At 48.6% G+C, this 20,216-nt stretch overlaps 1 protein-coding gene across 1 annotated transcript in view; it reads left to right on the top strand.

Annotated features, from left to right (window-relative positions):
- Positions 1–20,216, top strand: part of TRIP4 (thyroid hormone receptor interactor 4) — a 33,829-nt gene that overhangs the window by 7,433 nt on the left and 6,180 nt on the right. The window contains exons 6-11 of the mRNA XM_082488879.1: positions 445–574; positions 906–1,121; positions 1,685–1,811; positions 2,554–2,741; positions 3,878–4,002; positions 4,821–4,912. Coding sequence (XP_082345005.1) covers positions 445–574; positions 906–1,121; positions 1,685–1,811; positions 2,554–2,741; positions 3,878–4,002; positions 4,821–4,912 — 878 coding nt within the window. The remainder of the gene's footprint in view (positions 1–444; positions 575–905; positions 1,122–1,684; positions 1,812–2,553; positions 2,742–3,877; positions 4,003–4,820; positions 4,913–20,216) is intronic.

Below are 20,216 nucleotides of genomic sequence, written 5' to 3'. Positions count from 1 at the left end.
TTGCTCTGTGCGTAACTGGCAATTGTCAGTGATCTGTTGTGACCGAGAGTCTCTTTGTGGACATAATGACACTTAGGAGGGAATTTGGCTTTTAGGAGGGGACTCAAGGCCTGTGGTTTGTGATGGGTGGGATTTGGACTGCCCAAATTGTTTGGGAAGGGTGAAGGAGAATCAAAGACCAAGACCTTCTCTCTAAATACTACGCAGACGTTGTCACCGTAGTGTTTAAATGCTTCCTCCTCCTTGAAGGAGGGAGTCTGTGAAAGGGGCTAGAGGGAAAATTGGGGCTCGAACCTGGTTTAGAAAGGTGCTGATGGTGGTGCAAAGTTCTTCTTTTAGCTCCTTGAATAGCATTTGTTTGAGAGGGCATTTCTGCAGCCAGGCCCATCGAGACTGGGCTTTAAACAACTTGACTGTTGAGCTGTGATTTATTTTCTCTCTCAGGTGCTGAAAGTTCAGGGAATTTGGATGCCATAAGCAAAGACCTACTGCCTCGACAAGAAGCTAGACTCAAAGCAGGCCTGGAGATGGCTGTGAAACACAAAGACAAGTTGTTGGAATTTGACAGGACAAGGTAAGATACTAACTGTGAGACTATTGTGAAACAGCGTAAAATATTTGGCAGGCTAAGCTGCCTTTAACAGAAAGGTTAGAGAGCTCCTTCTGAAATCTAGGCTGTAGCTACAGACACCTTAACCTTGGTGTTTGGTGGAACAAAAGTGAACCCCTTCAAAGTGAACCCCTTCAAATGGGTCCCATTTGGATGTCCTTGCTTTGTGTCCCTGAGAGTCCAGCTCTCTAGAGAGAACAGAAAGGAGCCAGTAGGAAGGCAGGTTTGGGGCAGGCAGTGCTGTGTGACTCTCCCACTCTGCTCATCTTCTACTGTTGTGGTTGTTTCTCACCAGCGTGCGTCGAACCCAGGTCATTGACGATGAATCAGATTACTTTGCTACGGACTCCAACCAGTGGCTCTCCAAGCAGGAAAGGGAGGCCCTCCAGAAGAGAGAGCAGGAGCTGCGGGAGCTGCGTCACGCCTCTCGGCTTGCCAAAAAAATCACCATCGACTTTGCTGGCAGGCAGATCCTGGAAGAAGACAACAGCTTGGCTGAATACCACAGCAAGTGAGTGAGAACTGGCAGCGCAAAGGCATGCCCAAGAGCAGGGAGGTCAAAATCGTTACGGATGGTGGTCTGGCTGAATCTGTAAGAGCAAGTGTAAGGAAAGCTGAGCAAATCTAAGGAAGGCTGAGCAAGCTGACTCCTTGAAGGGCACTTCCGACACTAGGATGCAGTTTTACATCCTCTTCTTCCTTGAGGGTCTTGTTGGCTTGCAGCATGTCATCTCTTTCAGCACAACTCTGCCGAGACCCCCTCCTAAGCCCAACTGTGTGAGGCTGGCATGGGGTTTCAGTAGCTGACACGTCTGTTAAAGACAAAGCTCCCCTGGAAAGAGGAGTTGCAGAAGGCCTCTCTCAACAGAACCAATTCATCTCCAATCCAAAGCAGGCTGAGTTTCTGCAGTAGAGAAGAGTGACTGTTCAAATGAGAAATCGGACCTAGCAAGGAAATTGTTTAGCCAGGGGAGGTGGTAAAAAAACTTCTGGGTCAGAAGTGTTTGTGCAGGGAGAAGGGAGAGGTTGCGGGGGGAAGCAGGGAATTTTCATACCTCTTGTTTGTGCTTGCAGACTGGATGAAACCATTGAAGCCATTAATTATGGCACACTGAGCAAGCCAGCTGGGAGCCCAGAAGCACAGACGACTCTGAGTTCTGGTGTTTTAGTGAATCCCCGTCTTCTTCAGCCTGCTCCTTTGGTCAGTACAGGTTGAATTATTTATACTAGAGTAATGACTAACTTCGGGAGTGTTGAGCTGAAGAATTGTGAATTCTAGCATGTTTGTGGTACCCCTTTCCTCCCTTGTGTCTGAGATCCCCATTAGCCATCTGAGTTGAGGACAAAAAATGTTTCCCAATGCTCTGCTCGGTTAGTTGCTCTTGGGAGGTTTGGTTTATCTGGGTTTCAGTCTCCTGCCTCCTTTTCAGGAATTTGGAAGAATTTATGAGAGCCAGCCTAAGGTTGTGTCACCTTTTCAGATCTATTTATGATGCCTTTTCTGCCAGATTTCCGATTTCCAAAGGGCATAATCTCTACCTTGCAATTCCACTTCACTTGTGGTATACTCAGTGCATGCGAAGCATTTGGAGGTTGGATGATTCCCAGATTTGAGTGTTGATGGCTGTGAATATGCTTTGAAAATTGTGTCTTCCTGTGACTGGTTTGAAACACCAGCATGTGGATTTATTCTTTACATCCACAGTTTAGCTGTGATGCATAGAAAGGAAAAGCTGCACAGAGCAGAGCATGGCCTTGCCATTCCTCCTGCCAAAGTATCTCATGTAAGTGCAGTGAGCTTGCAGGGAAGGAAGGGTGATCCCAATAAGAGAAATATCTCTGTCCTTACATGCAGAAAAACTTCAAATAGGATTTGCACTTGATATGTGTTTTTCCTAGAGAGGCGCTAACCTTTTTCTTGTTTCTTTTGAACACTTTTGAAGTGGGTGGACCAAACTGGCTTGCTCCCGCACAGGAAAGCCATCCATTCCATGGACACTGGAAATGAGCCTGGCTCGGAGCGCAACAGGTTGCGGATTCAGGATCGAGAGTTGCAGGAGATCTCAGATGATGGTTGGTGCCTCAGCATGCACCAGCCTTGGGCTTCCTTGCTCATAAGAGGAATCAAAAGGTACAGGGGTGGCTGGAACTGTGATGTGTCCTGGTCAGCTCTTGCTTCGTAGGCGAGATGGGAAGTTGTGCTCCTCAGAGGACCTCTGTAGACTCGCTCGCATTGTGCAGTGACTGATACCTACTGATAGCTCCAGGTTTGGAAGCCGTGCTTCCTCATCCACTGTACTGATGGCTTGAGAAGCTGGCGAATCCATTTTTCGTGAGAGTAGCTAACCTGGAAGGAACACATTTCTTCACAGTGGGTAAATTTAGAGAGAGGCTGAGATTTCTGCACTGTAGTCATGGCATACCTTGCTGGAATTTGAAAGGGAAATAAGATGAAAATGTGAAGTATGTTCTTCTGGTCTCTTTGTCCATCATAAAGAAGCCAACAGTGGTACGAGGCTTTGTTTAAAAAAACCCAACCACATGCACACACTGTTTGCCACCACCTTCCCCGTCTGGGCTAGGAATCAGGTTACAAAGAGAAACTCCTTCAGCCCAGCACCCCTGGCATGTTAATTCACCTTTCCTACCACTAATGTAGAACAAAGAATCTTCTTTAGCTTTTTTTTTACCTTTCCTTCACAGAATTTTTCGTTTTAGAGAGCCAAGAGTTAGAGTTTAGAGTTTCGTTTTAGAGCCAAGTTTTTTCACTTCCCAACCTAAAGATGGTGTAAATTTTAACGTGTCCAGCTTCTCCATCCTGGTGGTCTGTGGATGCTGTCAGCTGCTCCGGATGCCTAGTGCCCATGTTGGGATCCCCGAGAGCTGCAGCTAACGACCGCTTCATATGGATGTGTGGTCCATTATTACTCCCTAGGTTGTGTACTTACTGTGCGTAAATTTTTGAGCTTGTGAGGGAATTGTATGAGCAGATTGTCCTACACGTGTGTCTGACATACTGCTGTACTTGCAGGGGATTGATGTCCTCTTTTGCTGTTGCTCTAAAGCAGTGAGGATATGCTCTGCTTGTGGCATTATTTCTTGCCCATCTCAGCTTTTTCTCTGTAGTGCTGACACGTTGCGTGAGTTTAAATAGTGAGGGCAAAGCTTAGCAGCAGGAATTGTGTAGCAAAATGTTCAATTGAAAAATCTGTCCGTGTGGGTGATTTCTGCTGAAATTTAAGTCCTGAATTCTCCTTTGTTCTCTAGGGTGGAGGGCAGGACCTGGTACACATCTCATAGAGGGCGGTTATGGATTGCAGCTACTGCTAAAAGACCTTCCCCTCAGGAGATCTCTGAACTGGAGACCACCTACAGAATGCTGCTCCGGAAAGGTGAACTTCTCTCCTTGGATCTTTGTATTATTTGGTACATTGAGCGACGTAATGAGCAGTGTCAGAAAGCCCCCTCTGCTGAGCAGTTATTACTGCTTCGCTTTTTAACCTTCTGTTCTTGAAATTCTCTTCATCCTTTCTACGTTTCGTCAGCTGAATGAGTATGGTAGCAGAGTCTAACTCCATCCTTCAGCTGGTCACGTTCTCCAAGCACAAACACGGTTGAATTGCACCTGACTTCTGTGATAGCTTTTGACAGGAAAGGACTTCATTTTGTTCTTGGCTCAAGCAACAAGCTGTCGAGTGTGTGCTTGCGTGCGTGTGAAGTGGCTTGTGCTTCAGTCTGTTTACAGTGATGTTAAAGGCTTTTCACGTATTCTGACCTTGGGGAAATCAGGATTGAAAAGCTGCAGGTTTTCAGGAAGATGTTCTTCTCTCATGTGGGTAGGAGGATGCTGGTGGCTGCACTGTACGTCTTTTTGTGCGGTGTTTCTGCACTTCACCCTGCTTAAATGTCATACAGCAGGATTGTCTGCTCCCTCATCAGGGAAAGGAGCTCTTCCTGGACTGCATGTTCCTCTCTCAGAAGCTAAGCAGGGAAAGGTGTATATATAATTAAATCTCCCAGCCTTAGTCCTCTCATGGTGAAGATCCTGAGCTGGAAAAAGAACGACAGGATGTTAAAATTGCTGTGTGTTTTCTTGTGCCTCAAAAAAGTAGAAGGGCATGGTGGGAGGGAAAGGCACCTGGGGGTTAGAAGACCCCAGCTATGTGTGCGGGGATGTGGGCCCACTTAAGAGATGTTTCTTTTGATGCAGATGTGGAATTTCCAAGTGATTATCCCTCAGGGTGTCTCCTAGGCTGTGTGGATGTGACCGATTGTTTATCGCAAGAGCAATTTAATGAGCAGGTGAGTACAGCAAATAAACCTTTATAAACTTGCATTAGCCAGCAAACTTTTAAAGTAGTATAACTTGCCTCCGTGAGGTGCTCTAGAGAAGAAATTGAATGGAGATTTTAGACTGTGATGAGAGAAGACACAACTACTACGTGGTCTTATATGGCTAGAAAGAGAATGTACTGAGAAAATGCATTTCAGCAATGTTGGAAGGGAGCGGTGGACTAAGACAGACTAATTCCATTATCAGCCTCTCTGGCAGTGAGGTAGTTTGGTTGAAACTAGTTTCTCACATACTCTGAAACTCTTTTCAATAAGGACTCACACCTGTTGGTTAAACCAACGCTAGCTTGAGAGAATGTTCTGCAAGGGCTCATGACGGCCATTGCTTCCCTTGCTGCATGGTTGGATGTGCACCAGGGTGCTGTGGCTGGGCGGGACTGTGGAAGGTGGGAACCTGCAATGCATTAATGTTGCATTTCTGGTTTTCATCCTCATTTGGCAAACTCGGGAGCTTACATCTTACCTTGAAGTGACTTCTAAAGCACTGATTGCTCTTGAAACTTCGTGGGAATCCTAATAGAAAGAATTGCTCCAAGCTTTGCCCAGCCGGGCAGCAATTTTTTGCTACTCTGGCTATAACTATGCTGGTCTTCCCATCTCAGGAAGGACTCTGGATTAGGAAGGGTCAAGTAGCTATTTGGCTGCTTTTGGAACGCAGCAAACGACTCCCTGAGCACAGCCAGCAGAGACTCTGCAGTTATTGCAGGGATTTGGGTGGTAGAGGATGTGAAGGGGCCTGGAAACTCGACAGCATGGAAACATGGTGAAAACTGCAGCAATGGTGGTGATGTGCCATGGGACCTTGTCCCTGCCCTGTGGTACCAGCGGGATCAACTACTTTGGTATAAGAGAGGGTAGCTTGGCCCAAGCAGAGGCATCCAGGTCCATGGCTGCTGGAACTGCCTGGTGCTTATTGCTGGAGCTGGAGATCATCGTGGCCTCCGTGGTGAGAGTTGGGCTCTGATTGGGGCACCGAGTCACCAGGAGAAGGAACTGTGGGAGGAGGTGAGCAACTTCCCACCAGGGAGGATGGACAGAAGGGCCGCAGGGTCTTCATGGAGACCGTGCAGAGAGGACATCCAGAGCCCCTAGATACAGCAAAGGAGGGACAGCTGGAGATTATGGTGGATAAAGACTCCCAAGGGAGTCGAGGGAGGTTTGACTGGCCTTTTGCTGAACGAGGCAGGTGGTTTGGTGACCAGGGACACAGATAAGGTTGAGGTACTGAGGCCTTCTTCACCTCAGGTCTCCCCAACAAGATCTCCCAGAGATCTCGTGCCTAGAGGCAGAGTTCAAGGAGGAGAGGGACTGCCTGTAGTGAAGGGAGATTGAATCAGGAGTCTTTTGAGAAATCTCAACCCACACAAGTCCATGGGTGCTGACGGTATGCATCCAAATGTGCTGAGTGTGTTGGCAGAGGTCTTTGTGAGGCCGCTCTTAACTTGGAAAGGTTATGGAGATCCAGAGAGGACTGTTGTAACTGTAGAAAGGTGACTGTTGCATCCATCTTTAAAAAGGGAAGAAAGGATGATCTGGACACTTCAGGCCAGTCAGCTTCACTTTGGTGTCTGGGAAATTCATAGAGCAATTCCTCTTGGAAGTCAATTTAGGGAACATGGAGGAGAAGGACATTGGGAATAGCCAGTGTGGATTTACCTAGGGGTAAAATCATGCTTGACTAAGATGATTACCTTCCACAATCCAGTCATTAATGGTGAATATGTTTTACTTGTCTCCTACACCATGCTTGCGTGCAAATTGAGTCATTATAGTCTGGGTAGGTGGACTGCTAAGGCTGATAACTGGCTGGGTCATTTGGATTCAAAGTGTAGTGGTGGTTACCTTGTAATCTCCTTGGAGGCTGGTTACAGGTGGTGTTCCTCAGGGTTTTCTCCTTGAACTTCTCCTGTTTAATCCTTCTAGCAATGACCTGGAGGGGGAGATGGAGTGCCCCACAATGAGTTCTGGAATGCTGCTCATGGGGGAAGCAGTGGGTGTGTTCAGCAGTGGGGCTGCTGTTCAGAGGAACCTTGACAGGCTGGAGGTAAAGGGCTGACATGATATATTCCTGAAGGCCCAACGCCAAACCCTGCACCTGGGGTGGACTAACCCCCTGTGTCGGTGCTGGGGAGCGGCTCTGCTGAGGAGGCACTGGGGATCTTGGCAGCCAGTGAGCTGAATGGGAGCCTTGGCAGCAAGGAGGGCTGATGGCATGATGGCCCAATATGGCCAGTAGAAGTGATTATTCCTCTTTGCTCAGCATTGGTTAAACCACATCTATGATACTGTGGTCACAAAAAAAGATGTTGATAAACTGGAGTGAGTCCAGTGGAAACCACCAAGATGGTTGGGGGTTGGAGCACATGCCCTGTGAAAAGGGGCTGGGGAAGGAGAGGGACCTTCCAATTCCTGCAAGGAGCTTATAGAGAGATAGAGCCAGGCTCTTTGCTGGTTACACGGCAGGAGGATGAGAGACAAGGGTCATAAATTGAAAGGGAAGGTTTCAATGTGACTTGAGGAAAAAAAATGTGCCCCATGAGGACAGCCGAGCACTGGAGCAGGCAGTGCCCAGGGGGGTTGTGCAGTCTCCACCCGTGAAGATTTTCAAGACCTGACAGGACAAAGCCTTGAGCAACCTCATCTGAATTCATTGTTGACCTTGCTTTCATCGGGAGGTTGGACTAGAGACCTCCTGAGGTCTGAGTCTGTGATGCTGTGACTGACTTCATGTCCAAAATCTGGAGCGGCGGCTTTCCTCCGGGTGTGTTTTATTAACTTAGAAAGCCTTTGGTTAGTACAAAGCACAGCACAGCTGTTCTTGATACCATTTCATGTCTAGTCACTCCACTGCCCCTTGTACGTCAGGTTTGGTTTTATGGGAATCACCAGACCATGTAGGGCTTGATAGTGAACCAAGACCATCTTGTGAGATGGGATAAATGGATTCCTTAGGACAGAGGAGGAGGAGGACACACCAGGCTGATGGGCGTCTTCTTGCCCTGAAGAGTTGGAGAGTAGTCAGCAGCTGGGAGTTGTTTCTCATGAAGTATTCTTCTGGCTTTCCCAAACCCTGTGAGGTTTTTGAGCAGAGAGAGATGCCTGGAAACTAGAGATGAAGAGAATATTTCTGATGAGGTTGTGTCTCTTCTCAGTCGTGGGCAGAATGGGGAGAAGTTGGAATACGAGCAGCAGAGGGAGCTTTGGGACTGGAATACACCAAAGTCTGCAGGAGTGTTTGGCCTTGTAAGGGAGCAAGCCTTGAGAGACAGAAGAGGAAAGGACACTGGGGCTGGTGTAGGTTTTTTTTTTTCCTGTAGCATTCACTGATTTACAGTTTGGTTTTAAATGGAGAATCTCGTCCTCCTTCTTGGTGGAAAAATATATTCTGGTCTCTCACAAGTACTTTTCTCTCCCTAACAATTCCCCCTCTTCCTTTGTGGATATGTTCTTCAGGCGTTGGTAAAATGGCTGTGACAGCTTCTGGAAATTGAGCTGTAGGTGACTAGCTTTTAATCTTCCCATAGAGGAGCCTCACAATTAGCAATGTTCTCTATAAATTCCTCCCAGTTTGCTGGCACCACTTGGCTGCAGAGACACTGGGGGAAGAGTAGTGTGTTCCAGGACCACTGTTAGCAGACCTATTGGTGAGAGACTTACCTCACTTCTCAATGCCACAATGCCGCGGCACTTCCCGGTTTATATCTCACTGGCTTTTTGCTGCTCCCGTATTGCAAACTATTTCTAATTCCCAATTTGTTGCCTTTTTGCAGTGGTTTTTGTCCATTTCCCCAGGCTCGCTTAATGCAGTGTTCATTTCCCTAGCTTGTAAGATGGAATGCAGAGATCTGAGCATCCTTCTGAAGCTGCTTTCTGAGGGAATGGGTGTATTTGTGGACTATCATGAGCAGCGAGTGCATCTGAAGGAAGATGAGATTAATTTAATTGCAAATGCCAGCAAGATGAAAAAGCGTGCGGCGCCAGCTCAGAAATCCGAGTTGGATCTTGCCAGGAGTAGGAAATCCCTGTTGCTCACGTTGATGATTCAGCCCAGGTTCATCAGCCACCAGCACCAAAGCCACTTGTCAGCAGTGTAATCCAGCCGTTTCTTGGTGTACAAAGACTCTTCCTCGCTTCGGGGGAGAAGGAAAGGAAGGTGATGTGTTATCACCACTTATGGCATGCGAAAAACATTGACTATTTCCTAAAGATCGGCAGTATATTAGTAAGTACGGTAACATGATGCAGCAGCAGAGACCTCTCGGAGATTAAGCCACGGCAGAGCTCTTTTCAGGCACTGTGCTTTGACTCACACCTCTCCTCCTCCCCAATTTGTATTTGAAGCTTCTGTGTTTTCCGCAAGAAATCATTTCATAAGTGCAGGGCAAGCCACGTTCGCAGATTATACCCACCACCCAAAGATTAAATAGTCCCCTGTCTTGCTCATTGCCTTTTGTTGGTGGCTCTGCCTTTTTCAGCAGCTGCGGAAGTTTGTTTCAACTCTCTGTTGTGACCATTCGTTCCCATAGGCAAGGGAAACTCTTCCTGGTCTGTCTCTCCTGTGACTTTTGTATTATTTCTCAGTCTTTTTGATGCTGTCATCCTCTCCCTATTTAGTACTGTCTGCAGATTTAATTTCCTTGCTGTTTGCATCCTCTCTCAGGTTGCTAATGAAGATGTTAGTGGCACCCTGCTGGTATTTTTCTATCATTATCCTCATTTAATATATTTTTTTACACTTGGGCTCAAAAAACAACATCAAGCAATGATGCCCTGTTTTGCTGGATGCTGCACCAGCAGACTCAGACCAAGTCCCTGCCCCGAGAGCTTGTGTTATTATTAGGGACTGGTTATTTATCCGCATTATTACCAGACGTGTCAGTCTGGCCTTGCGTAACCCCTTCAGAGGGGTCAGTCTCGCAGCTCTGCCCTGCATACAGTTTATGAAGACTGATTGAGGTTGTTGAAGAGGTTTGCAGATCTGCCGGGCCATGTGAGAAGCAATGACAGAACAGGATCTTGTACGCAGTAGCTGCCAGGGAGCAGAGGAAGCTCAGAGCAGAGATGTCCTTGTGGTTAAAATCAGCACCACATCAGATGACATTGCCCTAATCCCAGTTGTGCTACTTATTGCATGAACTAGTTAAATCCGTTTCGGTGTGGAAAATAAAAGCAGTGTTTCCCCATCGGAGCTCATATATGCCTAACCTTACTGCTCAAAGCTGTGATCTTTGGATTGAAGCTGCTCTAGGAGCAGAACTTATTATCAGGTAGGAAAGTTCACCCCGGGTACCAAGTGTCACCTGCTTTGTTCGCAGGGGACTGAAGCAAAAGGTGCTTTCTGAACTCAGCCCCGCTGCTGAGGGCGGGTGGTTGGCTGGTGCCCGGAGCTCCCTCTGCGTGGCTCTTAAATCTCAGTATTTCCACTTGAGCTTTGCACATCTTACACCTCCTCGGAGCGCTTTCTGGGCTTGTTTCCTTCTCGTCGTGGCAGCCACCCAAAAAGCCTTGGTCAAGACCAGAATGATCCCTTTGTTATGCTTTTCGTCGCGAAAGGTGACCTGGAAACTTTTTTTTGCCCCCCCCCCCCTTGAGATCTGAGCACTGACGACGGTTTTTCCTTGCTCCGGGGCTGACGTCACTGACACCTTGAGCAGAGCAAGGAGCTGCCTTTCTTTTCCTGCATGAGGTGTTGGTGACTTCAGCAGTGCTCACTGGGGAAACATGGGATGGTGCAGGCAAGGGCTTGGCAAGAGTCTAAAGCAAGCAGGGAACTATTTACATTTATGCTGTTTTAATGTGCTCTGAAGTCCATGTTCATTTTGCTAATGACTTTGATCTGAGAGACTATTACTTTAACTGGAAAAAGAACATTTCCGCTGCTGCTATTTTGGTAGTTGATAGGTGTGTTTGGGCTTATTTTGAATGCAAGCGCGCACACATGCCGATATCTAGATGCAGCTATTATCTCAGGTTGAAATATTGGGTAATTATGTTTGACGTGAGTAAAGTGTTTATTTTTCATTTCTAGGTGATCGCTTAGTGTCCTAAATCTGCACAAGGGAACACGTCGAAGCTATTTTTGTGCCACAAGATTGCAACTATCATTTAAATAGGCTCCATCTTTCCCTCTCAGGAAATTTGCGTTTAATCTCTTGCCCTCCTCTTCCCTCCCTGGTGAAAATAGCGGGGAAAAAAAAAAAAAAAAAAAAGAGACTTGGGCACCAAGCGTACAGGACTCACTCTAAATTCTCAAATAAGAGTGAAGAAGAAAGGTAGAAATTTTCTATATTTAGACTCCAGAAGGTGCCTGTTTAGATTATGTCCAAATAAAGGAACAATAGCCCGCTGGTAATATTTTGCTAAGAAAGAAGTTAATGAGAGGAAGAAACACAAACATATATGTTGACGTCTACTTTAAAGAACAGGATAAAGACGTAGAGACTTTTTACAAGGACCTTCTCCCCAAAGTAAAGGTTTCCTAGCGCAGGCTTCGAGTGAGACAAATGCTCGTTTGTGCAATGCTGTGGCTGTCCTGGCGCCTTCGCTCACCCCCCACCAACGGGATATTTGCCTTCTCATTCCTGAGGCTTAGTTATTGCACCTCTACCAACGCGTGATTTTTTTAGCAGGGTTTTTAAGGCTGGATCAGATATACTTCCTTCTGCAGCAATCTAGGTGGCTGTTAATGATTGCAACTGACGAAAGGCCTTTGAACTTTACAGGTCCCTGAATTCTCCTAAGCTGAATTTGTCTTTTGCGTGTAGGCTGATGCCAGATCAAGAGGTAGCAGGCATTAGTCTGGCTTGTGGGGAACTACGGGTGATGCATCTCTTTATTCGGTTTCTCACCGCATAAAGCCCCCCTGGTTTGTGGTTCTAGGAGGAGAGTGGAGCAGGCATGCAGCTGGTTTGGATTATAGACGGTAAGAAATGGGGGAGTTTTTCCTTATGTGAAGTGCTTTGGTTTTCATCAGAGACTCTTCTAAGGCTCCAGCTGCTTTGCATAAGCCAGCAGGTTTACTGAGGCCACTGCTCAGTCTGTTCAGATGAAGGAGAGATTGTCACTTGATGATGATTAATTTAGGAATGCATTAACATGCCAAAGAAATCGAATGATAGAGGCTAGCTTGCCCTCTCCTCTGGTTTCCTAGACCCTAGGGAAAAAACGAAGCCAAGGCTGAAGCATATGACTTAATTAATGATGACTGTGGACTTAGCCTCTGCTACCATTTCAGCAAACTAGTCAGTGATGTGGGATTATTTTTTTTTCCTCCTTTCAGATGTGGTCACTGATACTTGCTGCCTTCTTGGTGTTTGTTTTTTATTTCATTCTGAAAACAACCGTTAGATAAAATTGACCTCGGGCCTGGCTGCTGCTCAGGTGCCCCACACTCTGACTGTCCGATTGTAGCTGCACCAGGTTGAGCCATGACCACTTTTTAGGTGGTGACCCCAAACAACAGGAGGAGCTGGCAGCTACAGAATATAACCACTGTGGTAAATGTACAAGTGCCCAAGAACTACGCTTGCTTAAGCTTTCTTCGGCGTGTCATCAATTTCATAACCCTTAACAGACCGGTCGCTCAGATGCGTATCCTGGTTCTGCTGTGCCTTGGGCCGTGAGAAATCCCATCAGGTTGGTGGGATTGAATCAATAGCTGGAAGCAGCCGCCGGCGTCACGCCTCCTCAGGGAGTAGCAGCAAGGGTCAGCGCAGGGAGTGGTGGCTGACGAAGTAAACTGGGGCAGGGACATGCATGCCTTATCTGCACAGGGCTGTGTTCACCAAAGTTAGGTTTTTTCCCAAAGTTCAGCTGATCTCCGTCACCTGCTGTGCCGTTTTTACCCCTTTGCTTTGCACCTCTGATTTATGAAGCTGATTGAAGCTGTTTGGCTGTATCTAGCAGGGTGCAGGCGCTCTGAGCTGCTCGAGCCAGAAGCAGGTGCCCTGGTTTCCCCTGCTCTCCTCCTCCCTGTTGCCTCTTTCCTCCTCCTTGCCAGGTCTCGTCCGACATCACGGGCAGCGGGGCTGCATTGCAGCTGAGGTTAGCCCTGCCTCCACCATCCCTTGGCACAGGAGGATGAAAACAGCTCTTTCAGCTGAGCCTAGTACACTACCGAATATTTTTCCGAGTCCACCCAGTTTCCCCCGGCGGTCGTCAGGCACTCTGTAAACATCTCAAGCCCTTTTCATGCTGCTTGTAGGGTTTACCATGGGCGGGTGTTTTCTCAGGCTGGGATTTGAGCTGCAGAAGGTTGTTGCTGGCTGTAGGTCCTGCGACGCCGGTTCAGGGAGAGCAGAGGGGGTGCAGCGTACATGGTGTTTGCCGGCACTGCTGAGTCCTCCAGGTCTCCCTGCAGGCTGTAGCCCTGGCAGACTGCTCAGCGTTTTAGAAATCTGTGTGCACCAGCACGAGTTTGAATATTAAATCTACATTTCAAAGTCCTGTTATTACTTATTATGTTTTAATTGCTTCCCCTGCCCTTTGAATCAAAGTACAGCTTGTGGTGTAGGAACACGACGAGAGCCGGGCTCGAGGCTGGGAGGTGGAGAACACCCACCGGATGGATCCGACCGGCTGGGGGAAGGATCCTGCGGCAATCCCAGCCTGCTGCGTCTGGATCTGGTTGCGTACCAGCTAAGCATGCGAGGGGCAGAGCAGGCGAGGACTGACAGGCATCGTTGTGGGAAGAAGGGGAAAGGAAGGCAGGCTAGCAAAATTCCTTGCTCATCCTCCTGAAGGGAGCCTATGCCAGCACATGATCTGCCAGCAGCAGATGTAAGCTCTCAAAAACAGCAGGGAGGATGTTGACTGCAACAATGCATCAAGGCTGCGGTTTGTAACCTCAATAGTAAGGCAGTTAACTTTTTTTTTTTTTTTTTAACAAAGACATTTTGATTGCCAAATCCATAACCATTAGCAGCTGTGGTTTCGAGCTGTTCCTTCCTCACACGTTGCAGTCTAGACCTGACAGGCTTTCAAACAAAAGTTTGGCTGCCGGCTTTTGTTTGTGTTTCTTTGTGATCCTGCTTTTTTTCTTTTTGCCCATTCTGTTGATTCGGATTGAACGTCAGCACGTATCGCTTTTCGAACCCAGCCTCTGTGGAGCGGCTCCTCTGCATCCATGTAGCCATCTTCTGTGGCCAAGGGCAGTGTGTAGAGTTCCTCGGATGCAGTACTGGATGTTTCTGCCTCAGGCTAGAAAATTTGGCATTTCTAGAAAGTTGGATCTGCTTTGGGGTTTCTGTTTAGGAAAATGTTGTGTTTCTCACAGGCCAAAGGCTGGTTGGCAGAGGGAAAAAGGGTCCTTAAAAGATGATGCTTGAAAACGTGCTCAAAGTTAAAAGTGTGATGCAAGACTGTGTGATGAGGGAGATCAAACCTCAAAGTGAAGCACTTGGTGCTCTGCAAGCTCTTCCCAAAACTGGAGATCTGAGTCAGTCACAGAACAGCGGCAAACCTGGATCTCCTGGCTTAGGCGATGGCTCCTGTTAGCAGTCGGGTGTCACCTTTGGGGGAACGTGCCCTGGAGCACTTTGGGGTGAAGGCTGGGTTGGGAGATTGCCTAGGTCATCTGCAACAGTGAATGTCCTTGTAAAGAGATGATGGAAACCAACGCTGTTAGAACAACAGACGGGGAAACGATGCTTCAACACCACTCTCCTTGGACAAGTGACAAGGACGGATGCTGATGGTCACAGCAGTTGTTGAAGGCTGGGATTTTTTTTGTATTCCGCCTCTTGAAATTAAATAACTCCTACCTGCAGATGGGCTGCAGAGCTGATAACTGAGCTTCAAGCGCTGGATCTGTTTTCGCTGCAGCTGTACTCGGGCAGCTCTGTGGGGTGTCTACAGGCAGGAACTGGGGTTACTGCTGGTGCTGCCTGAACTGGAATTGAGGAGTTTGCAGCACCCAGAACTGGATAAGCACAGTCTCTCTCATTTTTGAAGGCTCCATTTTTTCTGCATCCATACGTCCATGTTGCAGGCGCTGCGAATGCCCCTCTTTGGCTGTGGCACTCCCGTTGCTTGCCAGAAACTCCTGACTTTCTTTTCCCCTTTGCAAACCACTAAAGAAACATTTTCTAGCTGGATGGTGAGCAATTTCCCTCCGGAGAGGAGGAGAAAATGGCTGTTTAGTAGTTAATTACCTGTTACGTTAGTCTGACAGCTATGAAGCTTATGAGGCGTGAAAGAAGAGCAGATCCGCCTTTTCCCACAAATCACCAAGAAAATGGGGTGAAGGAAGTTGTGCCTGGCTCCCAGGGGGATGCCTCGCATGCCTCTCCTCTCCCTTACACGTGGCCAAGGGGCTTCTCATAACCCCTGGGGCAGAGCCCAGTGCGTGTTTTTGCCTGCTGGGGAAAGCTGATTTATTGCCACTGCTGGTTACAGCAGCCCTGCTCTTTCGGAGGGGACACTGTCTCCGCCAAGATTATTATTTTTTTTTTTCCCCTTTGAATGCATTTTACGGTGAGCTCTCTTGCCAACACATGGGCTCTGCTTGCTTTTATTCTTTCCAGACAGCGTTGCTTTCCAGCGCTGCCTCTTTTATTTCAAAGCTCTTAGAGAGCAGCGGGGAAATGAAGGCTGGAGCTGGTGTCCTGGCCCAGCGCTGCCTGGCAGAGCGAGCTGTATTTCCCCTGTTGTTCTCCGAGCAGGCACGCCAGGAAAATGATTCAACCCTTTCCATTATTAACCTTGCAGAACATCTCAACCACCTCCTTGCCCTTCAGTGCCAGTGCCCCAAGGCCACCCCCCAGCAGCTGTAAGATGGAGAGGATGGCGGCGACCTGCCGGAGAACTACAGGTTCCAGCGTGCAATTCTCCACCGTGCTCCAGCTAACCAGGATGTGCACTGGGGCCGGGCGGTAGCATGCTTGATGGGCAAGAAGAGTGGAGGAGAGCTCAGGCTGCATTGCAGGGCTCTGTAGGCCAGCCTGTGTAAAACACTGGGGCTATTCCCACCCGGTGTTAGCATTTGGGCTCCTGCACCGCATTTGCTTGTCTCCTTTTGTGTCCGGAGACCTTAATAAGAGCGAAAGATGCTCTTGAAAGGTTGCTAACAAAGCTGCCGGGGAGTGTTTTGGCTTTGTGCTGCGCAGAGTCGCTGCTCCGTTGCACGCGGTGCCTTTGTTCCTTCCTCGGATGCACCGGAGCAGAGCTCATCTTGTTAGTGATTGTTTGGCACTCCCCCCTGGCATGTTTTGATTCGTCTCTTTGATTCCCCTGCCTTTGGTTCATGGTACTCAGATTCAAGCAAACGCAGCTTCTCGAGGAGGGGTGAAGAAATCGAGGGGCTCGGGACAGCCTTTTTCCATGTGTTCTTTTTTTCTTTCCCACTACTGAGATGGATTCAGGACAAACTAAGGGTCCCGAACCCTGCATTGCTACCTGCAATGCTGGGCGAGCCTGCATGGCCCCCCCATCTTGCTGCAGGCTTTGCCCAAATCAGGGAAAAAAAATATTTACTTTAACAGATTGGCGGGGGGTGAAAAAAAAATCAGCAGGATTTTTTTTTTCCTCAAATGTCAGAGAAGGTGGTTTCATGTCTCTGCTGTCTCCTAGCTGCCTTGTCCCCTCCTTTGCTCTTTTGCTGTGGGCTGTGGAGTGGGGAGGCTGGGCAGCTCTGCTGCTATTTCTGGTGGTGATGAGCTGGTGATGGGAGACGGTGAAAACAAAGTGTAGGGAACATTCATTAGCAATTATCCCTGCTTGCAGCTTGATTGGGGTGGCTGTTGAGGACATCTGATAGCCACTTAATGTATGTTCAAAGCGTTGGCTCCAGTGAGAGGGCAAATCTGGTGGCCGGTTTTCGGAGGAGCCCAGCGCTCAGCTCCCTTTTCCAGCTTGTACTCAGGCGCTACATTTAACCTCGAGCTCTTTCTGCGTGTGTTAAGCTGCCTTGAGATCTGCTTTTCTTCTCCCCTCACTAATCTCTCCACAGCTAGGATCTTACAAACCTGTTAGCTGCAAACTGAAGCCCGACTGGTGCAGTCGCTGAGATGGGATGAGCAAGGAGGGTGGTGGTTGCGTGGACGCCAGTGTGTGTGTGGAGAGCATACGTGGGGTTTTCGACTATGTGAAGCAGTGGGCTGGAGCAGCAGTTGGTAAGCCGTGCCGGCTGTTCACAGCCCACAGAGCCCACCGTCCTCCCAACTGCCTTATCGCAAGCCTGCTACGAGGTGGCAGAAGGTCTGAAAGGAGGCTGAATCATGTTTTTTTTTCACTGTAGTTACATTGCATAACCCCTCTCTTTCGAGCTTTCCTGCTCATCTGCAGGATTGGAGGAGGGTGGGTTTTCTCCTTCTTGAGGGACAACCTGGCCTCTGGACTTCATTTGTTGTAGAGGGCCTTTTTAGCCACCTTCTCCTAAATGCTGAGTTGGTTCCTGCTGGAGGCAATGTCAAAGCCTGGAGTCCTGGCACCTGTCTTATTTATATCCTCAAGATTATAACGATGAGTGCCGTTGAAATTAGGAAGGAACATCTGCCATCAGACTCCTGGCTGGGTTTGATTCTCAGTCTCTTGTAGAGAGGGAGTGTCATTCCCCTCTAAATTGACCTTTTACTTAAAAAGTTGCTGTTGCAGATCCTCTTTACTGGAGATGCGCTCTGTCTTCTCTCTCTGGCACACTAGACGTGGCTTTTGGGCTTTTACTACATCTCAGGCTTGCTGAAGCACTGATGGGCAGTGGCCACTGTCTGTGGGGTGTAGTAATTGGGAGTAAATTTGTTCTCCATCTCCTAAACTTACTGCTTTGCAGATTGTAGAGTGACTCAGCTGACCTCTTACAGCAGAAATGTTGAGAAATTTGCTTTTTACTCGTTAGATACTTGGGCAGCTTTGCAAAACGTAACGGAAGCGATTGTGTTTGGTGTCTTGCTGGCAGCGTCTCCTCTGAGAACGTAAGTCAGCTGGGCAGTTGCCAACAGGAAAGGTACCTTCAGTGCAGGGTGGGTAGGTACTGATGTCCTAGCGCTAAGCTAAGCTACAGAAAGAGCTGTAGAGGTGGAGGAGTGCTGCTGTTCAGCCATGCTGTCTGTCCTGGTCCTGTTGATGATGAGATGAGATAGCATTTATACAGTCCATAGGTGTCTACAGGTGACGTTGCTCATGGTGATCGTGCGTGAGGTTGAGAGCGAGCGCTGTTTAGGGGACTGAATAGCAAACAGATTTTGGGTAGGAAATAATGGCTCTAGTGACCTCTAGGAAAGAGGTCCATGGAGGTGGTTTCTAAAGACGTTAAATATTGACAGCTAGTTACAGGTGGGCTGGGGAGAGGCTGTGCTCTTGGTCCTAGTGATGTGTCGTGTGGCAAAAGCATATCTGACTGTTGCTCTGTTCAGTTTGCAGGCAGTGGTTTTAAGAGATGCAGCGGGCACATCTAACTTCTCGCTGCTCTTTAAGAGGAGTCTCGGTTCCTACCAGCTCCCAGCCACGTGATCCTGCCATTCACCTGTTTCACCGGACCTTTCTTTGAGCAGTTCAGCCCATTAACCCGGCAGAAAACTGACTTCACCCAAAAGCTCTCTAAATTTCTGCAGGATGAATGAGCTGAATTGACTTGTGGAAGGGACCAGGGGAAGAGTGGAGCCTGGCCGTTAGGTTGGCTCAGCCCCAGCTTTTCCACCTGGGAGCATCTTGTCTCTAGGCAGAGGAAAGTGTTATGGCTTTTTCTCAGCTCCGGCAGGCAGGAATATTCTGCTTTTGTTGTTCACCAGGATGGGATAAGAGGTTTCTGGGGTAGGTACAATAGGAACCCTTAAATGTAGTGGCTGAATGAGGGACTCCTTCCCTGCCTCCTGGGAGTGAGAATCCAGAGGAAGGACAGAGGCTTTTAAAATGCAGGACACGGACAGATTTGGCACATGTACAGAAACGTACCCTGGGAGCGAAGATGAAAGGCTGCGTGGTGGAAGCTTAAACCCAAGTCACAGCTGTGGCATCCGCCTCGGCCTTGCGATCAGATTGAGCTGGAAGCTTTTGGAGCTGAAGATTTCATCCTGATTTCGGATTAAAGCTTGCAAACCAACCTGGCTGTTGCTTTCACTGCTGATGCCAGGGTACCTGTGTTGGGGGACAGTCCCTGTGTGAGGGCCTCTAAGGTGCGTGAAGAGGGACATGGTGATGTCCAGGTCCACCTATGAGATGGTGGCTGAGGAGATTTGGGAAGCAGCCGTACCGCAGGCATCAAGATCTCTGTGGCATACTGGTCCCCAACACATAACCTGGCTGAACCATGTGTAGTAGAGTGGGGATGGACCACCTCTGCGACTGGGTCTGGCTGGTGACATATGCCCCACCGCTTTATGGTGTGACCTTCAGAGGCCATGCTAGCGTGTGAGCTGCTGGGTAAGTCAGGTCCTCTAGTGATGGAGGGGCCACCAGTCACCCGTGTGATGCCGAGAGCAATAAAGCGTCGCCAGCATTTCGCGCTCACCAGGCATTGGCCGGGAGCATTCACATTGGCTCTTTCTAACCTTCCAAGATCCTCCTTCCCTGCAGATGGGAAATCAAAATCCTTGGCATCAGCGTGGAGTGGTGGAAGCAAGTCAAGTAACGTGGCTCAGCCAAAAAAAGAAAGAGGAAGAAACCTGTCCAACCCCAGATCGGTACAGCAGGGCATCCACATGCAATGCAGATCAGTGCGGCTCTTTCTCCCCCGGCGCGGGTGTTGCACAGAGCAGCTAAGTGCGCGTACATCTCTCTTGCCCGGTGAACAGCTCTTACACACTGTTGTAAAATGAGAGGGGCTGGAAATGCTTTTCGCAGTTGATCCATTCCCAGTGTCGGGCTTCTGTAAATGTCCCCTAACCGCGGGCAATGCTGCCAAACCCTGCTACAGTGCAGGGAGAGGGGGATGCTCCCTGTTCCCCTCTCCGTGCCCAGCTGTTCCAGGGCAAATCCAAACTCATCTTGGCAGGTCGGTGAGAGCTTTTCAAACACTCAGCCTAGGAGTCATTTGTTAGTAACAAATGGGGGATTTGCCAGGACACGCTGCTCCATCTGGTCTGGCATCCTGTCCCCTACAGCAGCCTTGACGGATCTGCTTGAGGAAGGCAGCGGAGCAAAAGAAAAAAAAAAAAAACAAAAACAAAAACCAACAGGCGGCAGTTTTCCCATGGAAGGAAAAGCGCTTCCGCACTCTTTGAACCGGGTTTCCGGGGCTGAAGCACCTTCATAGCATGCCCAGTGCTGCTGCGCCTGTCAGCGCAAGGTCTGCAGCTAATAGAGAATCTGAAGTGATGGT

Source organism: Vanellus vanellus (genome assembly GCF_965231255.1).
Source record: "Vanellus vanellus genome assembly, chromosome: 11".
Lineage (NCBI taxonomy): Eukaryota > Metazoa > Chordata > Aves > Charadriiformes > Charadriidae > Vanellus > Vanellus vanellus.
Note: the sequence above shows the minus strand (reverse complement) of the source record. Positions and strands in the feature narration are given on the sequence as shown.